Below are 15,091 nucleotides of genomic sequence, written 5' to 3' on the forward strand. Positions count from 1 at the left end.
AAAAAAAAAAAGGGCTGAATACCCAAGATACAATCCATGGAACTCAAAAATGCCAACAAGCTAAAGTGCCCAAGTGAGGAAACCTCAGTCCCACTTGGGAGAGAGAAGAATGCAATCACAAGTGGGGAGGGAGTGAGGGACCTGGGAGGTAAAGTGGATTTGGAGGGGTGCTTGCGGGGGAGAGGGGAACCTGATCTGGTATTGGGTGAGAGAAAAGGACTGAAGTCTTGAGGGCCAGCAGAACGAATGGAAACAGGCAATTCGGGAGATAGGAGAAATCCCGACAGTAGGGAGAGGGAACTTGTAGAGCCCACCACCTCCAGCAAGAAGTCAGGACATCAAATGAGGGATGGGGTTGCCATCCCACAGTCACATCTCTGACCCATAATTGTTTCTGTCTGAAAGAATTAGAGGGATGGAAATGGAAAGGAGACTGAGGAAAAGAAGGTCCAGTGACAGGCCCAAAGTAGGATCCAGCTCAAGGGGAAGTCCCAAGACTATGGAGCCCTCACAAAAAGGAACCTATCATGACTCTCTTCTGAAAGACCCAACAAGCAGCTGAAAGAATCAGATGCAGATATTTGCACCTAACCAATGGATAGAAGCAGCTGATCTCTGTTATTGAATTAGAAAAGGCTGAAAGAATCTGAGGAGAAGGGCCATCCTATAGGAGTATCAGCAGTCTCAGTTAATCTAGACCCTTGATACCTCTCAAACACTGGACCACCAAACAGACAGCATACACCAGCTGATTTGAGGCCCCTAACATAGTAGAGGACTGCTGGGTCTGGGTTCATTCAGAGATGATGCACCTAAGCCTCAAGAGACTGGAGGTCCCAGGGAGTTTAGAGGTCAGGTGGGGTGGGGGGTGGGGGCATCTACGTGGAGACAGGTGTTGGGGAGGAGGTGTGGGATGTGGAGCAGTCAGAGGGTAGATTGGGGTGTCAGGTAATGGAATATGGAGTGTAAAATTAAATTAATTCATAAAATTATACAAAGAAAAAAAGTTCGGTCATATTGCGTTCTATTCCTTCTCTGAAGAACAGTAATCAGTCTTGGCTTCTATGAGGTGATTGCATCCACATATTTATGAAGTGACTTTTATTTTACTGTCATTAAATATGTCATGACTCCTGCATAATGTCTAATCATTTACTTCCTTATATTTTCCAATCATTATGCTTGCTCAAACATATTTAAAGTTTTCCAAGTTGATAAATTTTAAAAAGGTTATGTCAAAAAGAATTTATGGATACACCAGATATACAGAATGAGTTTTATTTAATTAGAACATTTGGAGGTTATTCCCTCTGTGTTTATAATGTTAAGTAGAGTGCAGGTCTGTAGGTCTAATAGTTACTACTTTCCTGTATTTACATATTTCATTTTATGTATCATAGCTACCTATCAGATTTACATAAATAGGTTCAGAACACGTATTTAGTAACATATGTAAATGGGCAAAATAATAAAATGTGATCTTTTTATCTTATAAAGGTTAAGACTGATATGATTTCAGCAAAAGTACAGGGATTTCCTATATATCCCAAACTCACTTGTTACTAACACCTAAAATCCCACGGCTACACTTGTTATAATTAATAATTCAAGATTTTATATGAAGGTGATACTTCTCTATATGAAGATATACTTTCTCAGTTTTCAACTCAATTTTAAAATATAGTAGTAATTATGTCCCCAAACCTTCTGTTGTTTATACAAACATCAACAGTTTCCTTGTTTGGGATGATATTTGCAGTCTTGAGAAGTACTAGCCAAGTGCTTTGTATGTCAGTCCACTGGCGTTTAGGCTACACATAGTCAAAGAGTGAGTTCTTGGCAACACATAGTCAAAGAGTGAGAATTTAAGCCCCATGTCCTTCATAGCAGAACATTTCAATATCATCTAGCATAGCAGGTTTGTCTGTTTCCCATAATTTGTTTATTCAATGTATAGTTTGTTTATATCTGTTGGGCTTATTTATATTGTTTGTTACCATGCATTATAAAGCAGTAGTGCATTATTCATTTTCTTCATTTACTTTCACACTGTGAGGACTAGAACTTTTCTCCTTTGCCTGTGTATCCCTTTGACATATTCCCCATCACTAAGGGTCTTTATTTGACCACTTTCTCACTTTCTGGAAATATAAAACACACCAAATTCCTAAATATACTTGGTCTGGGTCCAGTCTCTGCTGTTCCAGTAACATACAGCATCGTTTTGTTTGAGAATAAGATTTATTGTGTATATCTGAGCAGTGAGTATGTTCCTTGATAATCTGGTTTTGGGATTGATATGGCCTCAGTTGGTAGTGGGAGAATATATACATAGTTATATGTATAGTAATCTATGCATATAGTTCTATGTATGAACATATATCTATAAGCATTTGTATGTGTTATTATCTCTTTAGACTGCTCTAAAAGTAAGCTCATACCATCTCTAAATGTGGTCCATTATCACACAAATCATCCAGTTCTCCTCCAGTGTCTTATTTGCAATCTTTCATTCAAACAGCAAGAAATCTACCCCCTACCATTTTTTACATAATGTGTTTAAAACTTTAGTATGAATCTTTCACATCTAAGCCATGCTTCTATATGAACTTGATTAACTATTACATATTGTTTATGTGCAATTATTTTCCTTTTTCTTACAAATCCATTTATTTATAGATTTATTATGTCTGTGAGATTTTTATACCCATAATCCATACATTTAGACTGATTTTTCAGATTCTAATCGATTAGAACTATTCAATCTAAGTGATAAATTAGGTTTATTTTTATACTTTAGTATTACCTGAATTTTGATGGATGCTCAATGTCTTATGTTTACCAGTCATTTACTATTGTATAACGTATGTGTAGAAAAGTTTTCCTGTCACAGAAAGTCCACATTATAATTTAACTACGCAGTTACCTTCCTATATTTCTAAACCACCAGCTATTGCTATTAGTGCAGTTTTAAACTATCCAGTATGTTGTCATTTGCATTTGAGATTATTTATGAGGTTGAATAATGGTTGTCCAAATATTGTAAGTGTTCTGTGGACCAGGTACACAGATCATGAATAGAGCATGTGTTTAATATATTCGGGGCTCTGTGTTCTATGCCCACCACCAAAATATGGCATAAATATCTGCAGTGAATGTGTTATTGGCTATCCTCAGTGTTGGGTTCCATAAAGAAATGATAAGTTTGTCAAAAGGACAAAATCACATCTCTGTGGCAAATTTTCAAAGATTTTACTTCACTTAAGAGCAACTTAAGCAGGTGGTGTTGTCTCTGAGCCTGTGACCATCCTGTCTGGCCTCAGTGGGAGAGGATGCACCTACACCCACAGTGACTTGATATGCAGGGGTGGAGATGTTACTAGTGGGGTGAGGGCTTCCCTTTCTTTGTTGGGAAAGGGAAGTCAGAATGGGGAGATGACTCACATGAGTGGGTACTGGGAAGAGAGGAAGGGCTGATATTGGGTGGTAAAGTGACTAAATAAATACAATTTTAAAAAGAAAGAAAGAAAGCCTCAAATGCATTAGCTCAGGGAAAAATTTTCTACACATAACTTCAATGGCTCAGGATCTAAGATCAAAAAAATTGATAAATGGGACCTCATGAAGCTGAAAAGCTTCTGTAAGGCAAAGGACATAGTCAAAAGGACAAATTGACAACCTACAGATTGGGAAAATATCTTCACTAACTCCACATCCAATAGAGGGCTAATAGCCAAAATCAATAAAGAGGTTAAGAAGCTAACCTCCAAAAAAACTAAGCAACCCAGTCAAAACATTGGGTATAGTGCTAAACAGAGATTTCATAACAGAGGAATCTTGAATGGCCAGAAAGCACTTAAAGAAATGTTCAAAGTCCCTAGTCATCAGAAAAATGCAAATCAAAACAACCCCGAGATTCCACCTTACACCAATCAGACTAGATAAGATCAAAAACTCAAGTGACAGCAAATTTTGGCAAGGATGTGACAAGTTGCTGGTGGGATTGCAAAGTGGTACAACCACTTTAGAAATCAATCTAGAGTTTCTTCAGAAATAGATCGACCTGAAGATCCAAATATACCCAAAAGATGCCCCACCATACCACGGGGGCATGTGCTTCGCTATGTTCATAGTGGTCTTAACTGTGATAGGCAGAAGCTGGAAACAACCCAGATGTCCCACAACAGATGAATGTATACAGATGTGGTTCATTTACATAATGGAATACTATTGATCTATTAAGAACAATGACATTGTGAGTTTTGCAAGCAAATGGATGGAACTAGAAAATATCATCCTGAGTGAAGTAACTCAGACCCAAAAGGAAGTGCATGGCATATACTCACTAATAAGTGGATATTAGCCAAAGACATACATAATACCTAGGATACAATCCACAGAACTCAAGAAGATTAACAAGTAGAAGGACCCAGGTGAGGATGCTTCAATCTCACTTGGGAAAGAGAAGAAAACAATCATTGGAGGCAGAGGGAGGGAAAGACCTAGGTGGGAGAGGAAAGAGGGAGGGAAAAAGGGGAACAGGATCATGTAGGGGGTGGGGGAAGACAGGAGAGAAGCCCCCCCGAGGGCCAGCAGAATGAATAGACATATGTAATCTTGGGGTGGGAGGTGGGAGGACCCTCTAGAAAGTACCAGAGACCTGGGAGGTAAGAGAGTCTCAGGACTCAAAAGGAGGGACCTTAGATGAAGTACCCAACAATGGGGAGAGGGAATTCAAAAGAGTCTACTTCCAATAGAAAGACAAGGCATCAAGTGGAGGGGTGGGGTTGCCATCCCACAGTCAAAAACTCTTAATTGTTTGTGTCTAAAAGAAGTTCATGGACAAACATGGAGAAGAGACTGAGGGAAAGGAGGTCCAGTGACCAGCCCAATTTGGGATCCATCTCAAGAGGAGTCTCTAAGGCCTGACACTATTACTGATGCTATGGTGTGCTTACAGAGAGGAGCCTAGCATGGCCATCCTCTTTAGAGGCCCAACAAGCAGCTGACTGAGAAAGATGCAGATACTTCCACTCAACCATTGGACTGAAGTAGGGGACCTCTGTGGTTTAATTAGGGAAAGGCTGGAAGAAGCTGCGGGGGTGGGGGGACCTCATAGGAAGACCAGCAATCTCTAGCAACCCAGATCCCTGAGATCTCTCAGACACTGAGCCACCAGCCAGGCAGCAAACATGAGGGAGTCCACGGCCCTGACACATATACAGCAGAGGACTGCCTTGCCTGGCTTCAGTGGGAGAAGATGCACCTAACTCTTGAGAGACGTGAGGTCCCAGAGTGTGGAGAGGTCTCTTTGGGGTAATCCTCTTGAAGACAATGGTAAGGAGGAATGGGATGAGAAGCTGTGAGAAGGCAGACTAGAGGGGGCAATGCCTGGAATGTAAAAACATAAAAGTAATTTAAAAAAGGAAAGGTAGGAAGGAAGGAGGAAGGAGGAAAGAAGGAAGAAAGGAAGAAAAGAAAGAAAGAAAGAAAGAAAGAAAGAGAGAAAGAAAGAAAGAAAGAAAGAAAGGAATGAATTAAGAAAGAAAGAAAGAAAGAAAGAAAGAAAGAAAGAAAGAAAGAAAGAGAAAGAAAGAAGGAAAGAAAGGAAGAAAGAAAGAAAGAAAGAAAGAAAGAAAGGAGAGGGGTAGAGGGAGAGAGAGACAGAGACAGACAGAGAGAGAGAGAGAAGAGAGAGAAGGAGAGAGAGAGAGAGAGAGAGAGAGAGAGAGAGAGAGAGAGAGAGAGAAAGAACAAGCCAGCCATGCTTGAGAAGACCTCGTTGCGACCTAGAGTTATATAGTACAATGATTATTGACCAAGTACAATCTTTCCAGCTAAACTTGACCCTTTCCAGTCTTTCACTATAAAGACCAACCAGGGCTCTTTGATTATTTAAACAATTTGTTTTCCATATTTAATCTGTATAAAAGGTGACAAATGAACACTTCGCCATCCTGCTACCTTGTGACTCCTTATTTCCTGACATTCTGAGGTAGCCTACCATCTATTCATTTTCTACGCTTTCTATAATTTATAAAATGCTCTGTAATATCCAATGGTTTTGATTGCTAGCAGAAAATGAAGACAGTAATAAAATATTTCCCTAGCCAGTCAGTCGTAGTGCATGCTTTTAATCCCAACACTTGGGTGGTAGAGGCAGGTGGATTTCTGAGTTCGAATATATATATTTAAATATATAAATATATATATATATTTCCTGTAGAAAAAAATTATGGTGTCTTACTATGTATAGCATTGATGGAAAAATAAATGAGTGATTTAGAATCTGTAAAAATCTTTCAAATATGATGGAGATATCAGTGGAAAATGGTTTATTATTGACTTCTCAATTGTCTGGTGAAACTTTTTATGTTTTTATAAAACATATCAGATGAAATCTCTGAACTAATTTCATGGTTAACACACATTTAAAATGTAAAGTGGCTTTATCTTATGAGTATTTCCCATTACGTTTCTTTACTGGACATAGAAAGAAAGACTTGAGTGAGATATGGAGGCAAATACCTTGTAATGCCTCCTATGCAGTAAACATGACAAGTTAATCAATCCAAAGCTTAAGAAAGATTACAATATAGAGAGTAAATGGTTTTTCTACTTTTGAAAATTAACCAATTCCTTATTAATCTCTGCTTTTTTACTTTTCTTTAATCAATTATTATCATGGTAGTATTGAATTAAAATCTATGTGAAAATAAATGTGATTCTCATGTTCAATGATTACGTGAAAGTAGAGAATGCATGTGAGTGACATTTATCATACATCTTAAAAAGGACTGAAATCAAGACGTTAATAAGTGTGTAGAGAAGAAAAGAATTGGGAATTGAATACATACCCACCCTATAAATGTGTGTTTGGTGAGAGGCAGTCATTATAGGAATTTTTATGAACTCTATGTTAGACTATTTAGCTTCCATATGAGCAGGCTCCCCATCTTTCCACTTTTTTATTCAACAGTGCAACATTGAAATTATTAATATATGAAAACTGGATGTTTTCAGAATAAACAAATGAGTAGATAGGCATGTAAAAAGGGCATTTAAAATTGCAATTATAGGGCTAAGAATTGATGCTGTATTCTGTATTTATATATATTAGAATATACAAAGTACTAGAATATGTTAGAGTACTGTTCCATGATACCCCATTAAGGAAGGTTTACAACATAATTACCTCTCATTTTCTTTTTTGTAACCACATACAAATCAGTGTTTAAGTCTTTCAGTCTTTTTACTTTTAATAGTAGCATAGTTATAAGATTTAAGAAATGATCCATATTTTATTGATTAAAGGAATCATATGACATTTTTTTGATGTTTTTGTTGAAAACCCTTTTGAGGCTTTCCACATCTCAAGGGCACTGCATGAGTTATATAAGTGGATACCTGGGAAAATGTTAAAATTTATAAATTAAGATCGACTTTTATCACTACCCTTGCCTCTGATATTCTTAAGTGTCAGACAGATCCCCTCAGTTTAATCTTTAATTTAATTTATCACCCCTTTGATTCCCAATCACTGTATAATCACAGAGAGTCAAAGACTAACCTTGAAAAGAACTTCTTTTGTCATCAGAAAAATATGAAATTCACACTGGAATTCATGTGTGAATTTCTATCCTCTTTAATGCTAATATTTCACAAGTCTCTATGAATAAGTATATTTTGCCTAGGAAATCATGTCAAAAATGTTATCTATAAATTGGTAGTTATGATGAAAACTTAATTTTACAAATATTGATGCATAGTTTCACCTTCTATTTGTTGCCTCTAATACAGAGAGATAACAATTGGATCAAGTACTACCTAGACCCTATCGAATGAAGCATTGAATGTACACATTAATTCTCTAAAGCAAGAGGAGATAAATGTGAAACTTGTTTGGATCCTTTCTTTAGATATTTCTCTTTGTAAATTTTTCTATATCCTTAAAATAAAAATAAATTACATATTTCACAGCTGTGCATTATAAATTCATATGAACATTTTGCCAGATTTTCTAGATGCCATTCTATTAAATATGTGCCTATTCCATTATTTAAAACTACCTTCTAAGACAAGATTCTTTTATTCAGAAAAACAATGATACAGCAGCAAGGAGTACTGATTATTTGGATGCTAACCATAAATATTTTGTGATATTAATGTTTTCTCCTTTCGTAAATATCTATTGTCATGATCTATTAATCATCCTGTCCCTGATTCTTTGTTGCTGTTGCGATAAAATAGCCTGAAAAAAAAGCAACTTTGAGAGAAAAAGGTATATTCTGGTTTACATTTCAAGGGTACAGTTCATTCTGAAGGGAAAGTCAAGTAGACAGGGGTATAAAACAGCTCCTCATGTTTACAATAAGAAGCAGAGTGCTCTGAACTCATGAAGCTCTGTCTTCATTGTCAAGTTCCAGGAGGCAAGCAAGGAACAGCGGGGGAGGGGGAAGGCGTAGGGGGCCATCTCCCCATCTCAATTAAAACCGTCATGGTAACTCCAAAGAGCCATGCCTAGAAGCTGATATCATATAATTCTTAGGAAAAACTGGAACCAAGACTATGTATAAGCAAAATCTTCCAGTTTTCAGCTGGATTACTTGCTTAAGGTAGATGTCATTTTTATTTGGCCATTAGGGTTATATTATATATCATGTTATATTACAATTCTAGAAGCATTGCCATATCCGTATGCTATACTCCTTGTTGATCAACCTTCATTATTTTGAGGAAATATTTGCATGTATATTTTAAACTAACTTTTGATTTGAAAAATTATATCCTGAAACTGGTATAACTGGTTCACAGATAGTTATAGTTTTGAAAGTAAAAGTATTATGATTATGTAATAATAGAATATTTCAAATCTGACTTACTTGCTCAAGGATTCCTTTCCCTCCATGTTCAACTTACTGCAAAGAGATAGCTGATGCTCTATTCATTCTCTCTGTTATTAGTGAACTAAGCTCTTAGAGTAATGTACAACTGGAACAATTAGATGCAATCTTTAAAAAGGAGGAAGAGGCATTTAGAACTATAAACTCAGCAATTCTATAATTTCTTTCAGATTGTAGTCAATGCTAAGAATTTTGTGTCTATGCAAAGATAGATGGATTGTAATGTGAAAACCTCTGAAAGTACTAAAAACATGTTCATTACTAATCCCACCAGTACTGCTTTGAGAAAAGGTGTGGATAGGTCAGTATGGCTGGACTGGTAAGATAAGTACAGCTTAGGTGCTATCCAGGTTCCATTGATCTCCTTTTCACTTTTAAGTGGAATTTCACTTGGCCGAGAGCTTGTATGCCATGTGTTTATGCTTATCATTAAGGGCTTTGTTTATCCCACTAATGTGAGTCTCTTTCATTTCAGACAGACAAAGGACTCTGGGAAGTATGGCAGCAAAGCGAGCCAGAGCCTGGTAATCACTGGCTAAGGGCTACCATCCTGTTGGGAAAATTGAGGAATTTTGAGGTCATATTTCAAGGGATCAGAACAAGGGATCTCGGAGGCGGAGCTGCAATTGATGATATTGAATTCTACAACTGCACAACTGGTGAGTCTCTGTGAAGTCTCCCTGTCTGAAAAGACACAGTGTGCTTATTGTCATCCCTGTAATATGTTTATAAAATGTCCTCCGTCGATGTGTTTTGTCTGTATATACAAATACATTGAAAAGTACAGTTCAATAACTGTAAACTTTAAAATACCTACTAAGAGGTGGTGTCTGTTCACAATCCATCTGGGTTATTGCAATAGCATGTCTCACAAATGTTGTATCTAAGGCAAATCAGCTTACTCTTCTAGATGCCAGAAACCCCAAACCATCATGCCAGCTCATGGGGTGTTTCAAGATAGTACCTTTTTGCTGGTCACATCCCGAATGGAAAGTTTACTCCCTAAGGCCTTTGCTTGTATACTAATTCTGTGTAGTCAGCTCTATCATCATGACCCACTGCCATCCTCCAAAGGCCCTACCTTTTTAATAAGATCATTGGAAGTTAGTATATCAACAGGGAATTTGAATGGGATTTAAATAGTTGAAAAGTTGCAATACTTTCTCATTATTCAATTGTGAAAGTAAGTCCACGTCTATACCTTCCCTCTTCTACCATACAGAAGTTTTCTCTTTTAAATTTATTTTCAACATTACATGAAATGTCAAGTCTGAGATTTACATACATATCTCAAGCATAAATTAACAAAAATGAGCCAATAAAATTGAAAGTAGATCATAATGCATGCATGAGAAATAAATTTAAGTCCACATTAAGCACGACTTGAATTGGAAACTCTCCTTGGGAGATGTTAAAGTGTCATTCCAACATTAGAACTACATTGAGATAACAATGTGAAAGAATCCTTTCTGACATGTCTAAGCATGAAGTCTAGCTATAGATATTCTTTATAGAACTACTTAGTAAATGTCGAAAATGATTATAAATAAATTTATACAGTTTCAGTGTGCAAAATTCCTTTAGAGGAATTCTTTGGTTTGAGGTCCAAAACAGTTCTGTGTGATACATACTGCCAGTTAAAGACACTTTTGTGAGTTTCTGTGCAGACTCAGCTGTCAGCAAGCCTCTGGGAAAGAGGAACTAAACCTGTTTGAGAATTAATTTTAATCTGGCTTTTGTATTAAAATATCGTTTTATCAAGGGAATTCTAAATGCAACTTAGGAATAGATGATGTTAAATTACCTGTCCATTTTATGAGCAGTGTTGCTTCAAAGTACTCTGGTTCATCATAAACAAGTCTTTTGACACCCCTCCCCATTATTCCAGGAAAGGCAGGTGCTTCTCAGTTGCCTGACATAGCTGCATAAAGTGAGGTTTCTTCCAGTGTTCCTTATGAACTTGAAAGCAAATAGCTCTGGGTACCTAAGACATACCTGATAGGACTTGGAGATATTTAGAAGCTGATTCTTTAACAAATAAAAGCACAGTTATGCACCAAAATAAGGAGAAGAGACTCTTCACTGTGCTTCATTACATAATTTATTTATAACTTTCCTAATAATTCATGTGTTAGGGATCAAGTTCATTTGAAAAACCCAGAACAATGGTTCGATTATGTAGTTTGTTCAAGCATGCACCATGAAGCATGGACAAGTTAATATAGAAGCAAAAACTTATATATCGCAAAAGACAACAAGATTAATATTCTCATTTATATTCCAGCTTCTTATAAAAGGGATCATAAACAAACCTTATAGAATTCAACATCTATTCCATAGTATAGGGAAAAAGGAAGAGAATATACACTGAAAAAGAAAGAAGTGTCCATCTTTATAGTCACAAAAATTCTTAATTGACAAGGATACTTCATGTTAACCAACTATAATTTAGGAGCATTTGTAACCAGTTTTGCAACAAGACTTTGGGTACTAACTCATTCTCTTTTTAGTTTTTCTTCTAGCTTAAGTCAAGTGACATCATCTCTTTTGCCTTATATTTCTTGCCTATAAAGTAGCAGTGATGATGTTTCTATTTCATACTGTGCATAGGAGGATTCCATTACTAACTCTAAATAAAGCATATAAAGCATATTTCAAATCTTAATAGTTGTTAGCTTAAAAACTATATGCAAACAAAAGCAGAGGATAAAAGAATTGTTTTAGTAGTGAAAAATTCTCTATCAATACTTGTAGTCTGATTCTGCTCCAAACTCAACTTCCATTTCCATTAGCTTAGCAAACATTCATTGATTACTAAAGCTGAAGAAAATTGTGTAAGTGATGATGGTATATCTTCTCAGAGCAGAGACAAATATGTGTTCCTTAATATTGGTGCATATGGGTTTTTTATTTTGTTTTCACATTTAATGGCATCATTCTTGATTTTCACATCAACTTCCTACTCCCATGTGTTACTTCTGGATATTCTATTTCCAGGACCTCTCTGTAAATGACCTCCAAGACACCAACAAACCTAGGTTACCAGGGTAAAAGTCCAATAGTCCTAGCAATCATTCCTTTTATTCTGAAAACTCTAAAAATCCAACTGAGTTATTACCAGTTTCCAGTTTAGGAAAAAAGGAAAGAGAATATTTAGGGAATTGATATTTCCAAATTTACTCTGTTTCTCCATAAGTTCAGAATAGCTATTCATATCATTCTTATCGAGTAATCCTGACTGTGAAAGGCTGAAATGATTTGAGGAAAAACACAAGAATCTAGCACCAGTTTTACATTTCTAGTACATTGTATTCACACCTCATCTGAAGAGGAGTTTCTCTTTTGTTATAGCGGGTCTCACATCTCTCATTTTCTCTCTCAAAGCCCATAACTAAGACTCCTTACTATTCTGGGAAAACATAAGTGAACTGAGAACAGGTGGCATGATTCTCATGATCTCAGCTCTGTAGCACCCTTGATTAAAAGTGAAATCAGGAGATCATAAAGCAGTGATTGCTGTGTATAATGTTCATGAACAAATAAATCTATAAACAGAAACCTGTAGAGTTTGATGTTAAAAATATAATCTCTTCACTTAGTTTAAGTGGTAATTCTGTTTTTTTTTTTTTTGTTCAATGTGTAAGTGTTGCATTATTTTTAAATAAATATTGGGGCTGAGGAAAGTGATAACAAGTAGAAAAGGTAAATATAACGATTAAAATAGCTAGAAAAGACTTTTACTTGAAATAGTGAAAAATTAGGAAGTGTGTGGCACTTTATGATGTAAATGTAAGTGTAAATAAAGTGACATTTATAAGTGGAAGGTGGATAGGCTGAAGAACAGATGAAAATCTATCTGTGGGGACTGTTTGTAGAAATCTGGATAGAGTATAAAAAAGAATAGACAGAATTCCTCCTGGTTTTCAAATATTTTCATTCTGAATGTGGACTAAAGTACTTAAAGTAACATCCACTTTTGTACCATTCGGTGGTGAAGGGTGTTATAAATGACATGAAAGCAAGAATGATAGAGAATTAATACTCTGATAGGAGTAGTGAGAAATACTCAACTTGAGAGTCACAGTTGGTCAAGCATAATAAGAGAAGTCAGTTACAATGATAACTTCTACACAAAGAAGCTCCCTGCAAGCATAGTAAGAGGAGAAGCCACAATGACAACATCTACACAAAGAAGCTCCCTGGCCTGGAGACAAGATGGACAGATTTATTAAGAAGCAAACACATTGAGGGAGCAGAATAAGAGTGGAGAATTAGTTGTGGCTTCATGGTATATAGAATTATGTCAATAAAAAGAGCAATGCTTGTGAACTACACATGTACTCTCTCAACAAAGGGAGTAAACAAGGAGATGGAGTAAACAAGGTAGTCTGAGATTTTAGTCTAAATTTTGGCTCTATAGAAGATTGAACAAATCCCATCAACTTTGTCTTCATTTACACTTGAAAATAAAAATAGGATCAACCCTATGGGATAGATGTGAAGATACAACAAATCAATATATACCATGTGCATTGAACATTAATAACTAATGTCAACTACTCCACCAATGTTAAATGATTGGCAATATTACTATTATTATAATAACAATATTTAAATGAATTCCCACAAACTCTGAAAATAAGGTTACACATAAATTACTCTATCAACCAGAATGGTTGTCCCTCTGATACCTAATGGTAGCTGGCTACTCCTAAAAAAAAAAATCGCATTTATTACATAGAGGTAAAACAGCAACTTAGCAGGTGACTTCTCTTGTAGCCAGTGTGAAGTGATTACCAAGTGTTCTGAGTCCAGTGAAACGGAAGAGTCAATTATACAATGAATTTTAGGAAAGGAATGTGTTAAAACATAAGACGATACAACTAGCAAAGCCTAGTGTTTGTGGCAAACTGGGCCAAGAAGGCCAGGGAAAAGCTATCCCCTATTGGCAGAGTCTCATTCCAATTACATGATGGTCACCAATTGTTCCATAGCTGACAGTCCAAGAGATGGAGCCAACCTCCTCGGATTTCATTCTCTTGGGAAATAAGACACCTTTGGCAATAGTATAGCAGTACACTTTAGAAACAAGAGATGGAACCTGGGACCCTCCAGACCTTCTCTCTTTCTATAGCATGATGCTTTCTCAGCATCTTCTTTAGTTATTACCAGAGTTGGTTGCAACAAAGTGGAAAGAATAGGGATATAGTATGGTCACCAAGAATACTCTTTTACAGTAACTTGGTGAAAGACTTCAAAAGCCTTCAAAAGAAAATGTGGCGTCAGACATATTAATGTTCCCAGCAGATTTGTAATATTAGTTCACATCTTTTAAATTAATGCAAATCCAAGTTTATTTTCTTTTAATATTCAGGTAATACTTATTGTTAGAGTTGCTCTATTTTTGACTAAAGAAAATGTTCTAGTAAGAAAAATGGATGCAAAAATTTGACTCAAGCAAAATCCAGGTCTTCGAAAGTTTGTTATTGCTGATGGTGGTGATGATAGAATAGATGTTCTTGAGGTAGCATTTTAATATGTAACACGAGCTATCCTTGAACCTAATGCTACTGATAAATACTGAGGTGTTTTTAGCTTATTGCAGTATGTGACACAGATAGGATTTTTTTCAGTAAATATTTCAACCATGTCTCTTCTTCAGTTAGAGAAAGCCACATGAGTAACATCTTACCAGCTGTTGTAACAATTAGTATGCATAACTGAAGGAAGAAAACATTGAAATCTTGGTTGCAAACTCTATTGCTGCAGATTCATTTTATTCAAGTTGTTGTATTTCAAATACAGCTGTCTTTATAGATATTGACTTTGTATTAGAGAAGACCTCTTGACACATTCAAGATCCAAGCATGGCTACTGGTCTCCCTCAGTTTACAGAATCTCCTTAGTCAGTTTGTTTTGGATATAAAGAGATGAGTGAATAACCTTGATTTTAAAAACATAGCGTTATGTTTAAGTAAAATAGAACTTGACCAATCCTATCAAACTTTAATGAAATTTCTTGAATAATATAGGCGAACACTATTTGTAATTATAAAGTCATTACATACATAGAGTTGTGCTCAATAGTGAGCTGGGCAGCATTATGATCTGGGTACATAAGGTGCTATTTTAAGAATTGTTGCGCCGGGCGTGGTGGCGCACGTCTTTAATCCCAGCACTTGGGAGGC

General features: G+C 36.2%; 1 protein-coding gene across 1 annotated transcript in view; it reads left to right on the plus strand.

Moving 5' to 3' along the window:
• Malrd1 (MAM and LDL receptor class A domain containing 1) overlaps window positions 1-15,091 on the plus strand; it is a 694,431-nt gene that overhangs the window by 450,218 nt on the left and 229,122 nt on the right. Inside the window, exon 28 of the mRNA XM_031373295.1 lies at window positions 9,379-9,562. Within this exon, the coding sequence (XP_031229155.1) occupies window positions 9,379-9,562 (184 nt within the window). The remainder of the gene's footprint in view (window positions 1-9,378; window positions 9,563-15,091) is intronic.

Source organism: Mastomys coucha, unplaced genomic scaffold, assembly GCF_008632895.1.
Source record: "Mastomys coucha isolate ucsf_1 unplaced genomic scaffold, UCSF_Mcou_1 pScaffold15, whole genome shotgun sequence".
Taxonomy (NCBI): Eukaryota; Metazoa; Chordata; class Mammalia; order Rodentia; family Muridae; genus Mastomys; species Mastomys coucha.